Source organism: Perna viridis, chromosome 5 (assembly GCF_037379345.1).
Source record: "Perna viridis isolate PV_CMFRI_1.1 ecotype Kerala chromosome 5, ASM3737934v1, whole genome shotgun sequence".
In the NCBI taxonomy this organism is placed as follows: domain Eukaryota; kingdom Metazoa; phylum Mollusca; class Bivalvia; order Mytilida; family Mytilidae; genus Perna; species Perna viridis.
Window position 1 is genome coordinate 36,506,290 of NC_142449.1, and position 25,180 is coordinate 36,531,469.

At 32.2% G+C, this 25,180-nt stretch overlaps 1 protein-coding gene across 10 annotated transcripts in view; it reads right to left on the bottom strand.

Annotated features, from left to right (window-relative positions):
* Positions 1-651: 651 nt before the first annotated feature.
* LOC148617287 (uncharacterized) overlaps positions 652-25,180 on the bottom strand; it is a 50,835-nt gene continuing 26,306 nt past the window's right edge. For all 10 annotated transcript variants that reach the window (XM_088584877.1, XM_088584883.1, XM_088584876.1 and 7 more), the window contains 15 exons: positions 24,191-24,712; positions 23,308-23,472; positions 20,408-20,561; positions 19,531-19,708; positions 18,445-18,540; positions 17,400-17,669; positions 16,826-16,953; positions 16,109-16,341; positions 14,885-15,023; positions 13,876-14,119; positions 13,063-13,183; positions 11,968-12,118; positions 11,120-11,232; positions 9,784-9,991; positions 652-6,260 (listed from right to left, as the gene is read on the bottom strand). In XM_088584877.1, the coding sequence (XP_088441003.1) occupies positions 5,642-6,260; positions 9,784-9,991; positions 11,120-11,232; positions 11,968-12,118; positions 13,063-13,183; positions 13,876-14,119; positions 14,885-15,023; positions 16,109-16,341; positions 16,826-16,953; positions 17,400-17,669; positions 18,445-18,540; positions 19,531-19,708; positions 20,408-20,561; positions 23,308-23,472; positions 24,191-24,712 (3,341 nt within the window). In that variant the 3' untranslated portion in view covers positions 652-5,641. The remainder of the gene's footprint in view (positions 6,261-9,783; positions 9,992-11,119; positions 11,233-11,967; positions 12,119-13,062; positions 13,184-13,875; positions 14,120-14,884; positions 15,024-16,108; positions 16,342-16,825; positions 16,954-17,399; positions 17,670-18,444; positions 18,541-19,530; positions 19,709-20,407; positions 20,562-23,307; positions 23,473-24,190; positions 24,713-25,180) is intronic.

Sequence of the window (25,180 nt, forward strand, 5' to 3'; positions counted from 1 at the left end):
TAAAAATATTTTGTAGGACTCAATTTCAGAAATTTTATAAGCTAGTCTCAGTTGATGATTTCTTGTATATTCTAATACTCTGCTTTGCATGCCACAAGTTATTTTTATTCTTCCCATAAGGCCATACACACAAAGAAAGACTATGAATGAGTTAACACTTGTCTATACAGAATTTGAAAGTTTGATTATCTCCCTTTTTGCAAGAATTTACTATCAAAACTTTGTATAAACAAATGTACTCATGTGAATGTACTAAGCTACATGTAAAATCATTTAGTTAAACATTATGTAGAAGTTGAACCCTACAATCATTAGATAACTTAAATTGTCAGTTTGACAGGTCACTATCATTGCAAACATTGTGTCAAGAGTTGTAATCAATAAACTATTTTTAGGAGGTATAATCTGAATAAATGGAATTTTTCTCAAATTCTAGGAAAAACTGTTTAAGCACAATAAAACTGATGTCGCCCCTTCCATTACTTTTATGTACATTTGGTAGATTCCAGGATTGAAAACTACAGTATCCAAAACTAAAATAAACCATTTTTACAAAAAAAAGTGAAAATTCTCAACCCACAAAGATAAAATAAAACAACACTTATCCAGTATTTGTTTTGGAGCATATGCATTAAGAAATCTGATAATATCTATGTATTTTCATCTTTATTTCAACAGACAAAACTAAGTGAACACAGTTAAAAAACCACATAAATTTCCTCATAAAATATATGTGTATATAAAAACATGACAATGCCAATCAAATTAGCACTTGATAATATAATAAATATCTGGAACTATGTATATATGGTAATGGAATGTTCAAAACAACATGAATAATTATAGCCAGTAAAACAATTTACTTCAGCTGATAGAGTTGGTCTTCCTTCTTTTTTTTACAATGTTGACATGAAGATTATAACTTTGATGGCCTGATGAACTGCCTTAGGCAGTTACCTGGACAAAAAGGATATTTCATCAAAGAATGAATCAAGTACCTATTTTAAATCTTGCTAAATGTCTAGTTTTAAATTACCCAAGACAGTTCCTTAGGTAATTGTCACTCTGTCAAGGGAAGACCAACTGCAATCCCTGAAGATATCTAGTTGACTTGCTGTAATGATATATGAATAATTACATTACGTAAATATAGTAAACATGCACATCTCACAGTAAGACCAATAAAAATTTCCTGCCATTAACTTTCAGGATTTCTAAGTTACTGGAGGAATCAAAATTAATTCAACCAAATAACAGCATTAAAATATTTCATCTGTAAAGCCTTAAAGTGAAACTACTGTGTATTTAATGCCAAGCAAAAATTATGAAAATGTAATGTACACTTACACATAGTTTTATATACAGTAATACATCTTTTAACTTGAATTAAAAACTTGAGGATTCCATTATTTAGATACAGTTTAAAATTTCAACAAATTATATCAGAATTATATATTAACCCTATTTTAAAGAATCTTTAAACCTTGTTATATGATGTCTTCACATTGCAAATTTTAATAAATTAGTCCTGGCATCCTGTCTTAAGAGAAAGAAGAAATACGATTTACATGAAAGGGGGGATGCAAACTTTTTCCCTCAAGATTAATGTGAGAAAAATAGGAATGATATTCATTGTGTAAATAATACAGTAATAAGTAACATTAAATCATTATTTATTTTTTAATGACTTACATAATTATTCACCTTAAAATATCATTAGATGGGTGAGGGGGAGGCCTCAAATTTGTCTATGAAAGTTGAGAAAGATAATGGAAAATTGGTACTGTGATGTCAAAAAATCTATGAAAAGTCTTGTAATAATGACTTTTGTGATATTGACCATTGGTTTTTAATCTTAAGCATGTACATAACAAAGCAAAGAAATTTGTACATGTTTTAGAGACCACAATCTGAATACAGTTCAAAGCTTGCCTCCCCATTTTTGTGGTATGCCTCTGCTATATGCATTAGAATTTTAATAAAGTTTAATAGATGTTTAATAGTCACAATTAGTAAAATTTAACCTATAAAAAACCCCAAAACAACAAAAAAAATTGCATCTGATACTATGTAAGTAATTTATAATTCATATAAAAGCATACCAGGAGAGGACAAATTTTTTTTTTTAAATTCATTAAAAATAATAAAATTTACATGACATATAGCTAATGACAATTTTCTACAATATTCAAAGACATAATAAAAAAAGTAAGAGAATAAAATCTGTTGTAGCACTATATATAAAATACATAAAATATAAATTGATTTGCTAAACTTTCTCAATACTCCTTCTGTATGCTTTTATGATGAAAAAGATGCAGCTGAAAACAGTAAGGGGGTTTAAACAAAACTCAAGGCTTTGTTATCACCGTACGAGATGTGGAATAATTGTTTTAGAATTATTCTCTCTTGAATACTGACTGATAAGTTAGGAGCATCATCATTACATTTGTTTAAGGAGGTAGACCTAGGGTAAGGGACATAACTCATGAAATCAGTGATATGTTTGTATCATATTCAATTTCACCAAAGCCTATCAAGCTTTTATTTGAAACAGAATGAAACCAATCTAAGTTACTTTGATGCTTACATGAGATTGATGTAAACTGCTAAATGATTTGCAAAAATTATGTCCCCTACCCAAAGACTAAATCTGATTTCTAGAGTACAAGACATAAAAGTGTATCAGTTACTGTGAATTAACTCATTTGGCGAAATGATCTCTCGAATATAAAAAAAAAATGTTTTAAGAAGTTATAACTTGGATATAAAATAGATCTCATGAAATGCTGACTGTTTCACCAGTCTTTGCACTTGTGTATATTATCATTAAAATGATATAAATTTAAGAATTCATCATAATCTCAATATTTTCTACAATCACCAAGTGACAGATATAATTTTTCGCATTTTTATAGAAAGTTGAATTAATTAACAAGATTTCTTACCATAAGAAATTGAAATTATTTGTGATGATTTATACATGAAGTGACAATTTTTTTCAGCCTTGCCTCAAAAATAGCCAAAAAAAAAAAAAAAAAAAAAATTTACTGTAAGAATAAAAAAAAAAGGTTTACAAAATAGGAATTGTTTTTAAATACTATCCCTTTGATATATAAGTTTCATTACAATGTTACAAAAGATAATGGTCCACTACATATTCTGTATAATCAATATTAACAAGTTACATTGAAGTGATGAGTAAAATTTTAAGTTACACCGTCAAAAAATCATGACATAAAACTTCTGCTACAAGACATCAAAATTAAAGCATTCACATCTTAAATATGCACACAAACAATGGTCAACAATGTATAACAAACGATAATCATCAACAGTAATAGAGATCTAACAAAAACAATGTCTATACAAAAGAATAAATTTGATCTGGTATATATATATATATATATATATATATATATATATATATATATATATATATATATATATATATATATATAATGTTACTCTGCATCTGTATACAGTACGTGGCAAGACCAGCACACAATAGACAGTTAACTTGCCAGAGTTCAAATTAGCAGTTGCCCAATGACACTTGAAACAGGAACCTTTAAATTCCCTTATTCTAAGCCTTGGACTTGGTTTCATAAAAGAACTCAAATCCTTCCTTAACTCAATTTTTGACCAATCAAATCAAATGAAAGTGAAGATTGTAGGGTAATATCAAGGATTTGAGAAAATCTCAATTCAAGATTTTTTAATACACCCAGGTCAGAACCTTCAATCTCTTGCACTGATATCAATTGAGGACCTTTCATTTTCCTCAAGTGGATTTTTTAATTTGGAATTAGAAAAAAATTCTGGACCTATCACTCTTGTAAGTTAATTTGAACCCCTGCTTTCTGTTAAGGTATCTGAATGCTTTACTTGGCAATACAATGATAAAGGATTACTGTTTACTGACCTATCTTTATACAAACATGTATAACATACAAACTTAATCTAAATAGTTAATGTTTAAAAGAGAGACAAACTTGATATATTTCATTGAAAAAAAAAACATGCTTGATACCTACCCTTGACAATAGTGTCAATAAATTATTATATTCTATCTTAACGAAGTCATTCTGGATAGAAATTATTGAAAGTAGGCAGGTTTTTAAAACATTTTTGGAAAAGTGAATTTTGAACTGATTTTACCCCTTCCCCTTTTTGAGAATTTTTCAGAATTTTTACTGCACTACCCTTGGATAATGTTTTAAAACAAATTTTTAAAAAAAATGTTTAAAAGTTTATGACAATTAAAGAACTTTAACTAAAAATTAAACTAGATATAGTAGTCAACATGATGAAATAGAAAAAAAAGAATAAAAAGATAAAAAGTATAAAATAAACAGATTTATAAATTATCACAGAGAGTAAAATTGTTAACTTCAGTGGACAAAGTTAGCCTTCCCTTGATTGAATGACCATTACCTGATAATTAAACTCCTTTAACTGGAAAATTAAGAAGGAGACTCCAACTTTCTATAATTCCACAGGTATTCAAATCTGTGTCTGATAGAAAGTTTAAATCTCCTTTTCAATTGTCCACTTAACGATCATAGACATTTCATCAGGAACTGGTAATTCAATCAAGAGGAAAAAAACTCTATGCCCTGAAGTTAACTGTTTTATTTGCTATAAGTTAAAAAAGATTTTCCAATTTTCTATCAGTAAATAAATTAATTTGAGATAAATACTGTAATCTGATTGGTTAAAATAATTTTGTTATACATGTATCTCAATGGATAAAAAATATTGACACGCCCCTATTCAGTTAAATTCAGAGCTTTTTTTCTCATGTTTAAAGATAAAAATGTGTTTTAAAATTAATTTATAAGAATTGGCTATAATGAAAACTTTGTCTATAGAAAAATAACATAAATTTTCCATGTGCATATTTTGTTTATTGCACTTTGCAAGATAAACAATATGCACATGGAAAATTTATGTCATTTTTCAGTAGACAAAATTTTTATTATTGCTAATTCTTAAATAATATGTTAAAGAAGGATGAAAGTAAAGCCATCAAATAACCTATAACATAGGGGTAATAAGTCTGCTGATAGTTAGTACATCAAGAAGTAAGGTCTTTTAACTGCTGTGAATGAAAATAACATTTCTCTTTAAGTAGCTGTCTTTGTAAGATTCATGCAAAATCTGAAAAATGTGATACACCCTAAAAAAGGCTACATATTTTTATTTTTGTAATTAAGTTGTTTTGTGGGTCTATATTACGAAATGTATAATTATTCATTCAAATCTGCCTGCTCTTAGGAGATAATCAACATCGAAAATCCAATATATTCTATTGTATTTGAGTGTCATTTACAGAATTATCTCCCTTTCTTTTGAATTCCATGGTGCATTCTGTACAATTTTTATCTCCCAAGAGCACAGGTTATATGAAAAACCACATGTTTATTTCAAACAAAATATCAAAAATAAAAATATGTAGGCTTTTTACCCATGAATCACATTTTGCATGATTCTTATCTGGAGTGCTACTTAAACAAACTAAAACCCATAATTAAGCTGCAGTTTCTCTCATTGAATTTCAAATGCAACAATAACACTTGAATTGAGATATTGAGATAATTAGAATTTTAATATTTTCAAAGTCCATATTGACCATGTGTTATACTGAAGTAATTGTTTGACACATTTCAAACGTTAAATTTTGACAAATGTCAGCTTTAGAATTATCACTAAAATAATCACTAGTCTCATCACCTCGATCTCCCTTTTCACTTGAGGTCAACAATGGAATACACTGAGAAAACGATGATGGGATTTCGTGAGAATGGCGATGGGATTTACTAGAAATGGATCCACCTGGACTGACATCTGGGACTTCATATTGATCTTTTGGTAATGTTTGTGGAGTTCCAATACTATTGCTTCGCTGGCGACCCTGAGCTGATAAGGGACTGAATGGTTTAACAATTGTCTTTGTAGGCGTCAATAACTTCACACTCTGGCTTCCACCAGACAAACGTTTAGCATCCTGAGAATTCTGAGACAGACGATTAAAAAATTGCAGAAAGTTTGTGGAATGAGATTTCGTCATAGTTCCGTGACATGATGGAGAACTAAACTCCATTGGATCGAGATCATCCACTACATAAACACTATTTGTGGGAGCATCTAAACATGGCTCAAGAAAAGATGGATTTGCTTTTAGAAATTTTATAATGTCTGGAATGTCTAACCTATCCCGTGGTTCAAATGCGAGACAGTTGTAGATAAATCGGTATCTGAAATTAGAGAATAGAAAAAAATCAAAGAAAGGCTACAGTCAATTAAGTTTATGTTTATATTATGATCAAAACTATTGTTTTGTGCTTCATGTACAAGATACACATTTAATCCATTTGTTCAAAGAGTAATCATGGGAACCAAGGTTATAGTGGTAATCAAAAGAATGTAATCCAGGGACAAAGGCCATGGAAAACAGACATACACAACAAAGAACATAAAGTAACTAAAATCATACATACAAAGTAACAAAAGTAAATGAGCAACTCGGACTCCACTAAAAACTGGGAGCATGGACCAGGTGCACCGGTAGGGTAAGCGTCCTCTGCTTTTCTAGAAACACCCGCTGAGTTGCTCATAATAAGTCAAGTCTGGGGTAGACAAACAAGGAAAGGAAAACTATGACCCGTTGAATAAATCAGTTTTCATGATGCAGATGGATACACCATAACGATCTACGAGTTCACGATGACGACCATAAAACTTCTGTAGTGATGACTTCAATCTTGTAGTAACATAACCCTGTTCCAGAAGCCTATTTGTTAAGAGTTCTAGCGCGATACAAAAAGTCTGCGTAGTTCCGGCAAGCTCTGGCATAATGTATGAGTTGTGATATGAACAGGGATGTTGCCACAGATGAAAGGAAAGTTGACAATTGTCGTAAAGTTTGGTCAATAGTTTTCCTTTACCATCGATTTCTAAGTGTAGGTCAAGATATAAATATAGTTATTTAGCTTTTAAGTTTAAGTGTCAGAATCAGGCAAAATGGGAAAAATCAGAAACATGCATGTCAAAACCCCACCGATCTGACAATGTAATATCACTCAAGGATACTTTCTCTACTTGAAAATACCATTACTTGATCTCTGCATAACTCAGGGTTTTGCGCAGAAATTTTTCATAGACACTTTGGACAAGCCTGAATCACTCATCTGGTTTAATTTTTGCCTTTCAAGGGAAATAACTCTAACAAGGCTTGTCCAACAATTTTGACTCCATGAAGCCTTCGGTAGGACTTATCATAAGGATCATTTCATCAATTCAAAGTTTCATTCTATCTTTTATAATTCTCAAGATATTGACTGAAAACTACTAAAAACATAATTTTTTGCCTTTCAATGGCAAAATAACTCTTACATGGAGCCGTCTGATAATTTTGATCCCTTGGAGACCTTTGTAGGCCTTATAATAAGGATTATTTCAGCAATTGAAAGATAAAAGCTAAACAGCTAACAGTTTTGGAGATATATGCAAAAAACTGCTGTCTGACCCCTATGCTCTATTTTTAGTAACAACGGCCATGTTTTTTAACAGATCAAAAATCCAAAAGGTCATTTTATTAAGAATACCCTAAAAAACTTTTATTGAATTCTGTATAGTAGTATCTGAGGAGAAGATTTTTGAAAGTAATAACATCAAAAACAGCAAAAAAATGTCCAAAATAGGGCAATAACTCCAACATGGGTCAACAGATTTTCACCAAACTTTGACCACAGATAGATCTCATCATGCTGAATACTTTTACCCAATCAGAATTTGGTTAAACCTAACAGTTTTGGAGATACATACAAAAAACTGCTGTCTGACCCCTATGTTCTAATGGCGGCCATGTTCTTAAACAGATCAAAAATCCAAACGGTCATTTTGTGCAGGACACTTTAAGGAACAATCATAATAAGTTTCATCCAAATCCATTCAGTAGTTTCAGAGGAGAAGACGCCAAATGATGGCAATCGCTAGCTAACATGGCCTACGGTCAGGTGAGCTAGAAATGAGGTTATTGACAGTTATCTGCCCTTTAAATGTTCACTGAAACTGCAACACAATGGTCCAGCATGATATGGAAAATCTTATCTGTTTTCCTTGATTCTGATGGAGCAAATAGTCAAATTACGAGAATAATAAAAAAGGTACAATCGTCTATTCCATCTCAGAAATCGATGGTACAGGAAAACTATTGACCAAACTTTACAACAAACATAATGACTTTTCATTCAGAATTGTCAACTTTCCTGTCATCTGTGGCAACATCCCTTCAGCACCTGCATATGGAGTTTTCATATCGCAACTCATAAATTATACCAGAGCTTGCCGTAACTATGTAGACTTTTTGTATCTCACTAGACTTCTTACAAGTAGTCTTCTGGAACAGGGTTATGTTGCTACAAGATTGAAGTCATCACTTCAGAAGTTTTATGGTCATCATCATGTATGTGTATACGGTGTATCCATGTGCAACATGAAAACTGATTTGTTCAACATGTCATAGTTTTCTTTTCATCTTTCATCTAACCAGGACTTGACTTTTTATAAACAACTCATCGGGTGTTTCTAGAAAAGCAGAGGATGCTTACTCATACCGGTGCACCTGGTCCAAATTTTAGTGGAGTCTGAGTTGCTCATGTATTTTTGTTACTTTGTATGTATGATTTTAGTTACTTTATGTTCTTTGTTGTGTACGTCTGTTTTTCATGTCTGGTCTTTGTTCCTGGATTATGTTCTTTTGATTTCCGCCAGAACCTTGATTCCCTTGATTACCCAGGGAAGCATATTAAACCTTACAATGAAATCAGGGTTGTTGTTCTGATGAGACTGAAATGTTTTAAGTTGTCCTGATTTTGGTCATGTGATTTATTACAATTCTCTTAACTTTCAGGCATGTTAGATAACATTACAGGCAAACAGTTTTTTTCTATCAGCTGCACTGTGAAATTCACATTCTTTACTACACTTGTCAGCCTAGGTTGGATACAACCACAGTGAAACCAGTCTGCAGGGTGTGAGGTTATCATTATATCAATTTAGTCCTATTGGGCAGGTTGATGAAAACTTTGCTTGCCAAAACTGAAATTCAGGTTTTCCTTTAGTAAAGGCATGTTGAACAATAAAAAATTTGGTTGTCCCCTGAGCAAGTATGATTCTACTTTTACTTGTCTGAATGGTATTTGCACATGTCATGGACAATAGGACAACCTTTGATGTCATACACTGCCCATTTTAAGAGACCTTCCAAGTGAGAGCAAAATCAAGGTCAAATAAGACAGGTAATTTTTTATTTTTCATAGATAGTACTAAATAAAGATACTTTAATCATGGTCTTTTAGACTGGTATTGTGCTGAATACTAAGAATGGTTTGACTGTACTAGAATTGTAGTTTCAGTGTTCTAGGATTTTTCAGAAATTGAGGTTTCCTCAGGAAAAATCCATAAAAAATCAACTTTCCCACAGTCAATGACTGCTTTCCTAACAAAACAAATCCTTACAGCATATGAAGTTTTCAACTTGCCATGGGAAAGTGTAACTAAGTACCTAACTTTCCCTGACCCCAATTTCACTTGCCAAGGGTAACAGGAAATAAGAATCCTAGAACTTTGAGTTTCATTTACTGCAATTTTCTTCTATCTTTCCTTGACTATCAATGATTAAGTGTGTTTTTGCAGGACATATTTTTACGCATAAACCCTACATACACCAATACATGGACTTCAAACATGATCAAACACTTTCAATATTTAACTTACGTATCTTCTGGACAGTTTCCTGGTAAAATAAGTCTGTTTTGATTCTTTACATATTCTATAACTTGGTTGTTGGTTAAACCTTGGTAAGGAAAGCTACCAAAGGTAACAATTTCATACAACAGCACACCATAACTCCATATATCTGATTTGGATGTAAATAAACCATCCCAAAGACTTTCTGGGGACATCCACCTCACTGGCAACATACCTTTAATGTAAATGATAATTAGTACTCATATGTACATACATGTAACTATTGAAAAAAAAATAAGGTGAGATTACACACCTTTAGCTATTAAATTGAAAAGCTCCTATATCAAAAAGTAGAATGGTATGTTAAGCTTGTTTCAAATGATTCCATGGCTATAATATTTTCATTTTAATTTCACAAGTGTATTTCTTTTGTGTGGGATACTGTTTCACTAATAATTCATTTTTTGTCAAATCACATATAATGTTTTTAGATGAACAAATCTATGTACCAGAAAATATAATTTTCGACAAAAAAATGCACTGCCTGGTATTAGAAAATAAAGTTTTGTTATTGAATACTTTTAATAAATAATATAAACTTGCATCAGAGATATATTTCTTACCTGTCATCCATGGTCCCTATTATTCAAAAATTGAACGTGAATGCAGGGGCATAGGTTTGAATCTAATATGGAAGATTAATGAAGTGATGCGAATGCATTTAAACACTAAATACCACTGACCTAGCACAAGTTACTTTTGTTAAACTGACATCATCAGAAAACTTAACATTAACATCTGAAGGAGAAATCCTTAAAGTTAATAGACCGTGATTGTGGGGGTAAAAAAAGATATGAAATTCTGATTTAGTGGTAATAATCCAACTATAAACCAATTTGATTGACCTACCACAAGTGGTTCATATTAAAGAGGTAGACCTAGGGTAAGGGACACAACTCTTAAAAACCATTGAAATGTTTGTATTCAGCGTTTTACATCAATCTTCCGTAAGCATCTAATTAACTTGGATTTATTTTATTCTGCTTCAAATGAAAACTTCAGAGGCTTTGGTGAAATTGAATATGATATAAACATATCTCTGATTTCATGAGTTATGTCCCTTACCCTAGGTCTACCTCCTTAAACTGATCTTATCAGAACACTAATCATTAAAACTATTTAAAAAATGAACACCGATGCTTGAAAAAGAATATCTTAGTCTCACCTTCCAAGACTGTCGTCACAGGCAAAACAAAAATGGCATCCCATACATTTGTGGTAATTTAAAATGTCACTTAAGAATTCAAAAAATGTAGTCTGCCCCTTAAAAGAATTTGTTTTCTATTTGTAATGAGTTACTTACCTTTCTTTGTAAACCTATAATAATCTGATTCAATGATTGGTCGTGTCATTCCAAAATCTCCAATCTTTACTGTCTGATTAGAGTGTACCAAACAGTTCCTACAGGCTAGGTCCCTGTCAAAAAGTGAAGGTTTATAATCAGCTAAAATTTTGGTATGCAAAGAAACATCTATGTCCACAAAGCAAAACTGAATTTACAACAACTTCAGTTGTATGATTATAATAGTACATGAAACTGAATCACTGAAATCTAGTTATTTATTTAGGAAAACATAGCAAAATGATTAGAGTGTTAGTAAGAAACCGCTGCTCAACATCATAATGTCAGGGCTCCTTTGTAACCAAGAGGAAACACTTTAACCAAAAGACAATGATGAATGTGATGAACAAACATGTGCACAGACTGGAAATGTAATATTGTCATATTGCCAAGTGTTGGAAATCAAAACAAAATTATATTTTATGCTTTAATTATCTCAATATTTTTTTATTTTATTTTCATAGATTTTTAGTATGAATTGAAAGTACTTTACTAATTGAATTATTGGTAGTCATGATCATTTCACATGACATTTGGTTTTTCTGCTTCATCATTATCTTTTTGCATTGAAAAATCTGTCATGACAGCCTCATTGTAGTAATAAACCAGTAACTAGAAATGTTTTTAGGGGGTTCAGAAGGGGGTTATTTGGACAAATCTTCCCTAACTTCAATAGCGCTTCATCAATTGTAAGCTTATATTTCACAACTTTTCACACATTTTTACTTCCAAAGGGAGGAAGGGGGTATGAATGTCATAACCTGCAAACCCCCTGCCATTGGATATGAGTTATATAAAATTTGACTTGCCTATGTACATATTTGAGATCATGCATATATTTAAGACCACTGGCAATATCCAGAGCCATCTTAGTCAACCTTTCTGGACTGATATCTGCTGCTTCCTTACATTCACTGCCAACCAAGTTTCTTCTGGACAACAAGTATGTCTTTAAATCACCTAAAAAAAGCAATATTTCTTTAAAACAACTGTAATTTCAGGAACTATTGTATGCATAAATAATTGTGTTTTGTCATTTTCATCATAACTGTGATTTCAATTTTCGTGACCCACATTAATTATCCTAACAACTCTATTATGTGAGTTTTCATTAGTGCAGTTTCAAGTCAGTTGTATTTTTTGTAATAATAAAAACGTCCCAATAATTTCTGAATTTATAATTGTTTACAGAGTGACCATAGAGCTTACAATTACATGTAAAGAAAATCACTTAATGGCTATTTACACATTCGTATACAGAAATTACTTTTCAATAGGCAATAGGTAAAAATCAACAATATTTTTCTGCCCCTAGTATTCAGAGATAACACTAGAATTCACATATGCTAATTTTTATTTGTATACATGTACAAACCGTGACTAGCTATGACATTCAATACAAGTTTGTTAATGTTCTTGTGAGAAAATACCTGCCTCTGACTTTTTCACTAATTTTATATCAAATCAAAGAGAAATCTAAACTTGTCCAAAACATCAACACAGTGAATATTCATGTCCAGTTATATTCCAATATTATTTATACTTTATTAATTGTTCCATTCAATCACTGCAAATAAGACCTAAATATACTCCTTACTACTTTCTGTTTAGGATGACCTTTTCATATTCCTCTGGTTTTTACCTACCAATAATGCTTTAACAATAATGAAATCTGAAATTTGACAGGCTGAACAGAAAGTAGAGTGAAAACACTAGATGTTAGATACAACCAACAGTAAATGAATGGAACAAATTGTTAGTTTAAATTTTATAAGACTGACCTTAAAAATTACATTGAAGATACAGGGATCAATTTTTTTTTCACAGAAAGACAGATGGACCGACAGACATCACAAAATATGTAAGTCCACTCTAGAAAGGGTAGAGACATTTAAATAACTAACCATGTAAGTGGTATTCCATAACAGCATAAACTGGTTCCCCTCTGGTACATACACCAAGTAACTGTACAATGTTAGGGTGTTTAAATCTCTTCATTACATCAGCCTCACTCAAAAAGTCAATCTGAAAAAGCAAAGATTTGGATTAGTTGTGTTAAGGATAAACACTTTTTTGTAAAATACAGTTAAGTTATCGTGTTATGCATTGATTTGGTATAGATATTTTAAGAAAACATTTGACTGGTTTGCAATCAAAACTCTACATTACCCCTAACGGCACTAATACCCACAGCAGCCTGTTGAACACTACATTTTGGGACCAATATGGGCACATTATTCATATTGGACACAATTTAAGGGGGATAGACTAAGCACTTATGACACATAAATTTGCAGCCATTCTAAAACAACAAACAGAAATCAGTACTATTTGTTGTTGTTGACAACACAATAGCAGAATATGACTGCTAATTTACTGTAAACATAAATTCCTGACAATATACACACTGCAATATAGCAACCTAACATTCCGTTGAGTTTCATTACAATCCTGCAATTTGTCATGGAGGAGTTGCAGACAATGCACCAGATCAGGAAAGTTTCATAACTATGCTTCAAGCTGCTTAGAAAAAAGTTATGGGCAGACAGATGGACAGACAGACAGAGTGAAACCTATATACCCCCAAACTTCATTTGCAGGAGGTATAAAAGCAAAACAATTTTCTTGAATGATTTAAGTAAAACTTCATCAAAATGGTGGAAATAATAAAAATTTGATTTAAAGTAAAAAAGCCTAAAAATGCAAGTAATAGTCACCTTTTCATCCACTCTAGCTCCAATTTTCAAAGCTTTGACAGCTACAGCCACCCATCCCTGTCCTTCGAGGTTAGCCTCTCCTCCAAGGACTGTGCCGAAAGCACCCTCCCCTAACTTCCTATTTACAACAACTTTATCCCGTGGAAGTTCCCATGACTCATCCCATGACAGGCATGTCATATCTGATGACAACAGTCCAAACTCTTTCATCCTCTCATGGGTCTTTCTCATCTTTGAATCATATCTATAATTCAGACATCATTTACATGTAAAGTGATGAAGTATTCACTGTAAGGCCTGTACCAGTGACTAACGATCAAGAGGTATAATGGTAAATACATACAATCAACTGTTATTTAGTATAATGAAATAATAAGAAAATCATTGGGATTGTTTCCACCAATTTTTAGTGGATTGCCATGAAACTTGGAGACATATATTTATTGATTGACGTTTACTTATAAATGGACCCTACCTTTAACTAGAACAACATCATGAACCAGACGGTAAATATCCTCAAACTTTACAATTTATACCTTCAGCAATGTCATTGAATTTCGAAAAAAGAATATGCCCAAACAGAATCTTTCCTTATTTTCTGAAAGTCTTAAACAAAAAGTAATCATGAAGTCACACATACCTGTTAACCTTTGGAATAATTCATGTGAGAGATTCTCTCCGGTAGACAGTGTCTCATGCGGGAGATTTTTACATAAAAGCAATTTTTTTTATTTAAAAATTCAATACCTCCCTTAAATCTTACATTTCTATGTAGGATATTTTAATTTTTTCATTCATTTGTGAGGGTCTCCTAGCTGCGAAATCGTAGCTCTTGATCTTTCTTTTTTTTTTAAAGAAAATACCAAAAAATAGTTAGAGCTACGTTTTGCAGCTAAGGGTCTCCCACCTAATGTGGGAGAGTAAACAGGTATGATCACAATAGAAATCGTTTTGTCATACATTGGTTATTTTTGACTTAATACCTACAAATGGAATTTAATGAACTTACCTAAATTTAATAAAAACTAGCACCAAGACAACAAGAACAAGGAAGACACCAAAACCAATGACATTGGCAATAACAATGGCCATCTCACATGACACACCAAATGCTATCTTCAGGGTCTCTAGTACACATTCTTCAACATCTGTCAATGAGAAATTCAAGATTTTCAATTGATTTATTTTCACTGTTGTGTAAAATTTGCCATACTGTTTTTAATCTTTTTTTTCCTTGGCTGATAGCTATTTGGTTTTGTTTTGATATTAATTAATTTGACTGTTTAAATTTTAATATACTGCAAAATCCGATTTTTAACATTTGCCGTACTATGTAGACTAAGTATTATGTTGCTGATTATTAGAAATGTAAAATTGTGTAGTTCTTGGAATAGAAGCACATTTTTCATCGGACTGACACTAAATACTTAACAACAAAAATATACAAAAATAATGGCAATATTTGCCACTGAATCTTATGTACAACAAAAATTTACAGAACAATTCACAGAGAGAAAAAAAACAAAAAACAAAAAAACAAAAAAACGCACAGCAAATATATACTTCCCAACAACGAACAGATTCACATAAGAGTCATGCAAAGGGAGGTAATTTTATTTTTTCCTATGAACTCGATCAACAGAGTAAAGCATCCAGTGATTTGAGAACAAACAGAACTATAGAAGGAAATCAAAAAGAAAATAGATTAAAAAATTGACTGCCTATATTGTGACCTGTATAATAAAAGAGCTAGTGAGAACTTTTCTTAAAAAAAAACTCAACAGAATGATTTTAACTAACTTCATTAATTTCCCAAACTTTACACCTTGGAGGTATTTGTTATCTTATAAATGTAAGATTCTAGAAATTCTGTAATTGTTAAGAAAGGTGACAAAAATACAATGAAACCAGTGTAAACTGGACCCTTAATAAACTGAAAACCAGTCCAAACTGGACCCTTAATACACTGAAAACCAGTCTAAACTGAACCCTTAATAAACCAGACACCTAATGAAGTCCTTTGGTATCAATTTAAATGTTTTTTGAACCATTGTAAACCAAACACCTGTCTAAACCTAACAAATTCTACAGCCCAAAAAGGGTTCTGTGTTGAGACAGTATTCACTATATTTGACTCCATTTACTTCATTTTTTACTTGCACAATCTTTAGGGTGACCTATACTGAAATCTTATATTTCATCTGATCAACACCGTCTATAATCAATATCTTACCATGATGCCCATCATGGGGTCTAGCTCCATTTGATGTTAACCAGTGAATTTTTGTTTCATCAATCTGAAGATGACCACCCTTTAGTATGGCTGGGGTGAACTGTCCTACCAGTCTTGTTCCATTATAGAAGTACTGCAGAACATTGATTGAACCTGGACGGTTACTGCCATTAAATTTAATATGTCCAGATACTCCATGGAAATCAGTCTGATTAACATATTCAACCAGTTTTCTGAAAAAAATTGATTGATTGATTGTGGTTTTATATCTTATAGTAGATATTAAATTCATTTGATTGATCAAACAGAGCCTTCTTTAAATTAGTCCAAAATGCTGTCAGGTATTTTTTTTATAGAGATAGGTCACAGAAGACACAGCACACAGGTAGTTGTGACACTCACCGAGATATATTATTATGATTCTGTCAAAACCATTCAAAAGTCTATTTCTGTGTGTTTGGCGAAAAAGCAGTAACTTCCAATTCTAAAGTCTTAGGTAAAACTCAGGAAAGGAATGGACCCACAACTCCTGAATTTAAGGAAAGCATACAACCATGAAATGACTGTGGTGGTCCATTAAATTTAGAGGTACAAGAGTAAAGATTGTTATGTAGGTTTATTTTGGAGTCTTTTTATGTTCCAAATTTTCATGACTTCCCTAAATGAAATAAGTTACATTTCAGCTCAATATTTGCATGTAGTACAACATAAACTTACTGTGCAGTAGATTTAGAATGAATCAGTTCCAGAGCTCCAGGTTCGTTTTTGAACAGTTTGTCGAGAGCAAAGGCATAAACCCATACAGCATCATACACATAGCTGGCAAACGCACTTCCTGCTACTCCCTGAAATAAATACATTTTCACTTAGAAATAACAAAAACATTTGTTTCTTAATTTCTAAGAATAACATGTCAAATAGACTGCTAGGTATCCTAAAAATAAACACAGTAAAATTAAGGACCAGAAAATTAGGCCAACAAAACAAGCAAATAAAAGAAAAATGTAGAAACAGATCAGTAAAATCCAGTTATAAGTTCACTATACAGGAAAAGGAGTCAAGGCAGATACTATGAATATTCAACCTAATTACTGGAATTAATAATAATGATGTGCAAGTATACTAAGTTTCATGATAATGTAACCATTTTTTTCGGGGAGAAAAGCCTGCAAATTAAGCTTAACTCAGAAGATATATTGAAGGGAAAATTTGTTCAATGGAAGGTCATAAATATAGAAGTCAAATCTGTTGACAATTTTGTAAAGAATAAAAAAAGAACAACACAACTTACAGCTTCCCCAATGCGCCTAGCATACATCTTTTTAAACTGTCCTACTGTGATGTTACCCACAATAAGGGTATTATCAGAATCTGAGAATGTTTTGGACAGAACAAAGTATCCGTCTGTGGCATATTTCATCATCTCTGAAGAGCATGGGACATATTCTTGGGCTCGTGACTCTTCAGGCTTTGGTGAGCTGTTGTAGAAATCAACATCCCACCAGTCATTAGGGAACCAAGAGGGAAGGAACCAGACATAACCTTGATGGCTTGTCATTCGCTGAAAAAAATAGTAACATGAAAAATTCTCGTTACCAAACATTGTTACTTTTATTACTTATCAAATCATGATTAATATCACTTAAGGTCATATTGCTGCAAACAAAAGACCATGAATACTAACATGAGCAGTATAAAAGGTGGCACCTCTTTTTCAAACTTAATCTGAAAACACATTTGAATTTAAACCTTGAAAAAAACATAGGGAAAACCATTTATATACCAAGTTTAGTCAATTCCTTCTTCTAGAAAAAAAAAAAGAATTTTATGCAATAATGGCCAATTAAAGAGTATTTATGATAAATAGCATTAAACTATCCCAACGAGTTACCATTAAACTATCCCAACGAGTTACCATTAAACTATCCCAATGAGTTGTAACAGCATTATATTTTTACAGCTTATAACTGGCTTACCCCTTCTTGACGTTTATAACTTTGAAATGGAAAAATCAAAGAAAAAAGTTTTCATTCAATAAGACAAAAAATGTCCAAAATAATTATCAAAATCCCACATAACATAATTTTTTAATGTTAACTGTTACACAAAGTGACAGTGAGTCATTTAAGTCAATATTTGAGTTATCTTAAGACTTCGGACAATAGTATACAGGTATGTATCTCTCAAAAAAGGACTTATAAAATGTGCTGATGTTAATCAAGAAATAAATCTTTTGATTATATACATTAACAAATCCAGTTAAATTAGTTGGAAACTAGAGATGTAACCGTTTGTTTTCTTATCAAAGCACAACTTATGACATATTTCAACCTTACCTGTCTGTAAGCTTCACACATTACTGCCCTGGCAGCAGGCATGTAAAAGTCAGCAATAATTATTTTCACATTCTTTGATCTTAAATCGGCAAATATCTGGAAAAAAAGATGTTTAACAGTACAAGCCCACAATTATCATTAAGACATACCATATTCAAAGTCAGAAATTTTGTTCTCTAGCAGAAATAAGCAAAATCATTTTAGCTACAGAAAAGATCTTTATCTATGTCTCTATGGCAACCTTTTTTTATGAAATATACTATTACATTTAAGATAACACACTTTACATATATGTACATGACATACATGTTTATGATATTTTTTTTGTTTGTCTAACTCAGCTATTCAACTACAGAATAAAATTCATAATTCTTTATGATTTAGTAGTCTATCTATTTTTATCTACTTCTTGGATGGCTAGATATTTTGCAATATCACATCATGAGACGATGTGATATGAACTAGCGATATCAAAATTTGCCATTGCGAGTAGTAATGCATAGTTATTTGATTGGTCAAAGTGATGTTGTGAAATTTCTTATGTTGTTCTCCTGTAACAATTGGAGATGTCAAATACAGACAATTGCTCAAATTTCCTTCATGTCAGATGCCAAATGTTAAGCAGCTGAAAATTCCACAGGAATTACAGAGAAAAAAATTATATAACTCATGAAATTTGACTAATGCAACATATCAACTCACATTATTTAATTTCAACATTAGAACAAACTCGCCAAGGCTCTTTTGTTACAATATTGAAATCAAATAACTTGAGTTGAAATAGCGCTATTTTCATTCTTTATAAAACCCATAAATATACAACCTCTGAAACATTATGATATTTAAGTATAAACCTGAATTTTGAGACTTAACTATTACATACATGCTAGATAGGCAAATTTTTTTGAATGATTTTCCAAAAAATTCACATGATTTTAAAGTAAAATTTGAGACAGTATCCATGTGGAAGTCAGGAGAATTGAGCCTTAATGTGAATTTGAAGTGAAAATCATGTTAATTTCACTTGAACAATATTTGCCAATGCCTGTATCATCTTCAAGATATATATATTTATAAATATCACACCTCTGAAACATCAGGATTTTGGAGTGTCCCCTGAATGTTATGTTTAACGATGACACTGATGCCCTTCATTTGAAGATATTCCTGTAACATCAACTGGTACTCTGGTTCCTGTCCTCCTTCTGCTAATACTCCTATCTGTATCCAGTCCATTGCTTGAAAAAACTTCTCATATACATACCTATAATAGACATGACATTTTGTATTAAAACAATCCATAACAATACCACTGTTCCCCAATACGAATCATGTTTATTTCACATCTGGATTTATAGTAAATTTGATTTGAATGTTTTTGAAATATTGGGAAAAAAATACCCTTCCTACAGCTGGTAAACTTTCAATTTTTAAGTTTAAATTATTATGATTACAATCCAGTGGACTAAGGTTTTACATTGAAATTTGGCAAAATAACTTCTGTTTCTTTAGCAAGAACATCATTCATAAGCATGGTATTCCTAACTAAGTAAAACATTTACATATCCTTAAAAAGCATAAAACAGCCAGAGCATTGTGGAAGATGTATGTACATCTCAAGCTAAAACAAAGTCTGAGACCTTAAAACTAATAGTCAGGGGTTCTATAATTCCCTATGGACTAAAAATGTTCTATGTTAGGTCCAAATCTATTGGAGAATAAAACACAACAAATGATCGGTAGACAGTAAATGACTATATGATATCCCCTGAACAACTTTAATTGGTACAGTGAAACCTGTCTAATCTAAACCCTGGATAAACTGAAAACCTGTATTAGCCAGGCACTTTTTAGAGTCCCTTCATATCAGTTTAAATGTATTTAGAACCTTGGTAAACCAAACACATTCGACAGTCCAAAAAGGGTTCTGTTCAGAAGGGTTTCACTGTAGAATTCTGCTTACTTGTGGTAACTGACTTCTGGTATTGTCCTGAAGAAGTACGGGTAGTTAACTCTGTTAGACAAGGATGAAGCTTCAGCACCGTAACTTATTGTCAACATGTTAAAATGACGAGACAATGATGCTATTGGTTCCGTTTCATCAGAACATGCTGGACCTATTAATAAGATAAAAAAAAATAATAGTTTTATTGGCTTTTATCAATTTCATGCATTACTCAACATGTAGGTAATGAATGTTCAGATAATGAATTGTAGTTTCATTAGATCCACTGACATTTAGTCTTAATTTTTAAAATATTAAAATTTTAGTCTACTTGTTTTGATTGTAATGATTTAACTTGCTTCAATTATCTGTGAGTAGGGTAAGCATCCTCTGCTTTTCTAGAAACACCCGATGAGTTGCTCATAAAAAGTCAAGTCTGTGGTAGACTAATGAGGAAAGGAAAACTATGACCTGTAGAATAAATCAGTTTTCATGGTGCAGATGGATACACCATAACGATCTACGAGTTCATGACGACGACCATAAAACTTCTGTAGTGATGACTTCAATCTTGTAGCAACATAACCCTGTTCCAGAAGCCTATTTGTTAAGAGTTCTAGCGTGATACAAAAAGTCTGCATAGTTTCGGCAAGCTCTGGCATAACATATGAGTTGTGATATGAACACTCCATACGTATGTGCTGAAGGGATGTTGCCACAGATAAACGGAAAGTTGACAATTTTGAATGAAAAGTCGTAAAGTTTGGTCAATAGTTTTCCTCTACCATCGATTTCTAAGTGTTGGTCAAGATATGAGGCTGACTTCACAGTGTCTGTAGTATCCTTTATCTCAAGTTCTTTGGGGTAGATGCAATGTATCAAATCCCAAAAATTAGGATTGTTTAAAGATAATACGTCATCTATATAGCGGAAACTGAGATCAAAAGATCTAGCCAAACGATATTCTTTCTTTTGGATCAGATAAGCTATAAAGTTAGCCTCATAAGAGTGAAGGAATAGGTCAGCAAGTAAAGGAGCACAATTTGTTCCCATTGGAATGCTGACCGTTTGTTGAAAAACATGTCCAACACACTGGACAAATATGTTGTCGATAAGAAATTCCAGCATTTTGTAAACATCTTCCTCTGTATACTTGTAAGATGATTTGGAATTATTTCATATAAAGTATGAGGAATCTCTACCAAGAACTATATATTTGTATCTAGGTGTACCATCTTTTCTGGAAAAAAGTATAGGTCTTATCACTCTATTATTTTCTACATCTACCTCTGATAATAAACATTGGATATAAAATGTTTTTGCAGACAAAAACAATGTTGTTTTGGGCTTTGTCTGCTGGTACGACAACATATTTGTCATGTATAGTAGACAAAGTTTTTGCTACATTGGGGTCTTTGAAAACCGATGTAGCCTTGGCACTGATTGACCTACTTAAAACTTTCATTCATTTCAAAATTAAAGACCTCACAACCTTTAACCACTCTGACAGAGAATCAATGTCTTCTTGTTCTCGTTTCATCCATTTTCTTGCATAGTCCTCGACGCGATCCATAAGAACTTCAAAGTTATAATTCTTATTTATGAATCATGGTTCATGGTACTTGGGACCTTTAGAAAGGATATTGTGCAGAGATTCGTTTTCGATGATGGTTAAATCAACTGTAATGACATGACCAGAAGGACCATATTTGAATGGAGAGTTTATGCAAGAACATTCAGGTGGTTTCGCCTTGAAGTCCTCAATCTTGAGGTTCTGCAATAGCCTTTTATAATTGAAAATTTTGGATGCAATGGGTGAAGTATAGGAATATGAAATAATTGGTGTGAATTTGTCTTTGAAATATGGGGGAATTTTGTTGGTAATGTTTTTGTGATGGAAGTTGTTAGCCGAATTAATTGCATCTATACCTTTGTTGACAAACGGTAGTGGAAGAAATGATCGTTTTTCTTCATCTTGACTTTTCACAAAAACTGGTTCAAAGAGTCTGTGGAAATCAGTATTCAAAATGATGGCAACAAGTCTGTATAATGATGAGGTGGGGTCAGAAACAGGAATGTCAAGACTTGTTTTGTAAAGGGAGTGTAGTAAAGTGAGAGGTATAGAATAAAGTTTGGTTCTAATGTGATGAACTCCAAGAGCTTTTTGTATGAAAGGAAGGAGACCATCTATGGAGACATCATGTAACTTAGGTGATGTGTAGTGGTGATGGCCATGACTCCTTTCCTGTCTGGATTCTTGTCAAATAAATTCACCACATTTATGCTATTGTTATAATGGCTTGAAAGGTTTCCTATACTTTTGATGTTGTCATTGCATCTGTAAGGTATTACAGTACCTAGTCCACGATAGTTTTTACTTAGAACAGGACTGTTTGTAGGATGGTAAATTTTTTCTAAAATATGAACTTTCATAGAGAGGACTGAATGATCTTGTTGATTAAAGTTTTGATAAACTGTCAGGAATTTGGTGGTGTTAATTCCCGAATGATGAACACACATTCTTTAGTTTAATCATTCTTGCGTTTCTCCGACATATACTAAACCACATAAGTTGCAAATAAGCAACTAAATACTACATATAAAAATGTGACCAAAATTTTTGTTTGGTTATCAATTTTTCTGATAAAAAAAATCAGGTCAAAGAGGAAGTATGGGTCAAACAAAAATAAGAATAAGTGTCCTTCTTCATATCAAAGCCAAATACCAAATATGAAATCATTGTCCAGAATAAAAGCTAAACACAAATGTTGTTCTGTGTTGACCTGAAAAGCATTAACAAACACGGAAATTCCAGTATAGACCATAAGTTAGGGTGTAATAAATGAAGAAAGATTTTGCTAACACACACTGACAGCATTAATGAAGACTATCAGCAAACTTGATGAACAGCTACCTACCTAAAATTCCAGCTAATGGAACTGGAGATCTCTTGCCAACATATCTGATGAATTCCTTTAGAGCTATACCAGGCTTACATTGTGAATCAACCACAGTCAGTTCAAGATCATGGTTTGGTAAAATATATGGATTCTTGTTTACAATGTCTAAGGCCAGATTTGCTCCTACAAAATTAAAGTAATATTATACAAAAGTGATATCAAGTGCCAGTGAACTGAAACTACTTCCTGATCTTGAATTTCCTGTATGTCATCAAATCTAGCTAGCATATGACAATTCTTTTTTGTAACAAGCATTCTGACACATCAACATAAACTTGTAATGAAATGACTGTCACTAAAACATATAATTTTTTTTTGCTGATGGTTAAGCTGGAGAGAACACTTACTGGACCAGCCTTTTCCAAAATTTCTGAAATTTTCATGTATGAATTTTACACCACGTAACAGCAAATTTATGTGAAGTTTAAAGAATCACAAAAATAAAAGCTGGCCAAATTAAAGTCAAATTATTTTACAAATAATTTCCACTCCATTAAAATGAAGATTGAAAAATAAAGACTGAAAAAAATTAATAGCCCCAGCCATAGAACAAAACAGGAAATTTGGTACCCACGAGAATTACCTGCTATATGGTAATATTTCAACATTGTTTTAATCATAGTATATATACTAAACACTCTGTGGGTATACATGTAGGCTTAACATAAGAATTTCATATAAGGTAAGACATTTTTTTTTATTTCTTACATGCATATACTGAACCAAGTTGGTGATAATATGCATGTGTTTATTCATCAATGAAAAAATGACTTTACAAGTAAATTGTGAAGATCAATAGCTGAAGGTCATTGTATAAACCTTCAAACCCAGCAAATCTTACCCTGTAGTAAACCTGGCTGTCTCCATCTTGATCCTGATAAGGGGAAGAAACTCAGTAATGACACTTTTACTTTACTGGATAAATTTGGTGGTATCCATTTATTCCACTCATTTTGCTGATAGCGTAACCAATTGCATGCAGCCTTTTGAGTTGATTGAAAGAACTTGTACCTCTTCAGGAGCTGGACATATGTTTCATCATTGAAGTTCATTTTTGAGATCAGATAATACACTTCTGGTGCGCTGTATTGTATTTTAGTCCATATGAATTTTTTGTATTGATTTCCATCAAAATCACAACTATTTGGATAAAAGAAAGACTTGGTTTGGCACTGTGGAAAGTTGATGCGAGTGACGTTTTCTGTCGAAGTCAACAAACTTGGACTCACATCAAAGAACATTACAGGAAGGTTCTGTTTTAAACGATTCAGAATAAATGTGTGGAAATTCTCACCAATCCAGACAATATTTACAGGAAGCCCTAAACTTCTCACCTGAGAGATCAATGCACCTTTATCATCACCTGAAAAATAATAAATCAACTAAAGTAAAAAGGTGGTGAAAAATCAACAAATAAAGATAGAGTGACAACAATGAACAAACAAAAAGAATCACAATGAAAATTATAGGAACCATGTCGTTTTAGCCAAACAATGTTTATTATCTCAGATCTGTGATAATATTGGTTGCTGATCAGTAAAGTTATCTCAGATCTGTGATAATATTGGTTGCTGATCAGTAAACCTAAAAACCATTATTTCAATAAAAGAACAGCGTTCCAATGTCCCCCGCACCAAGGGCCATATAAAATCAATTGGTAAAAGCATTACAAAAAAAGTGTTGAGAACTGTAAATTCACTGAAATTTTCAATGTCCTAGGGTCATAACTTCCATAAAAATCATTCAACTGTAACCAAAGTCGAACTTAATCTGTAACTCTTTATAATAAGGCCACATACCAAAAAACGAACTTATTTGGTGAAAGCATTAC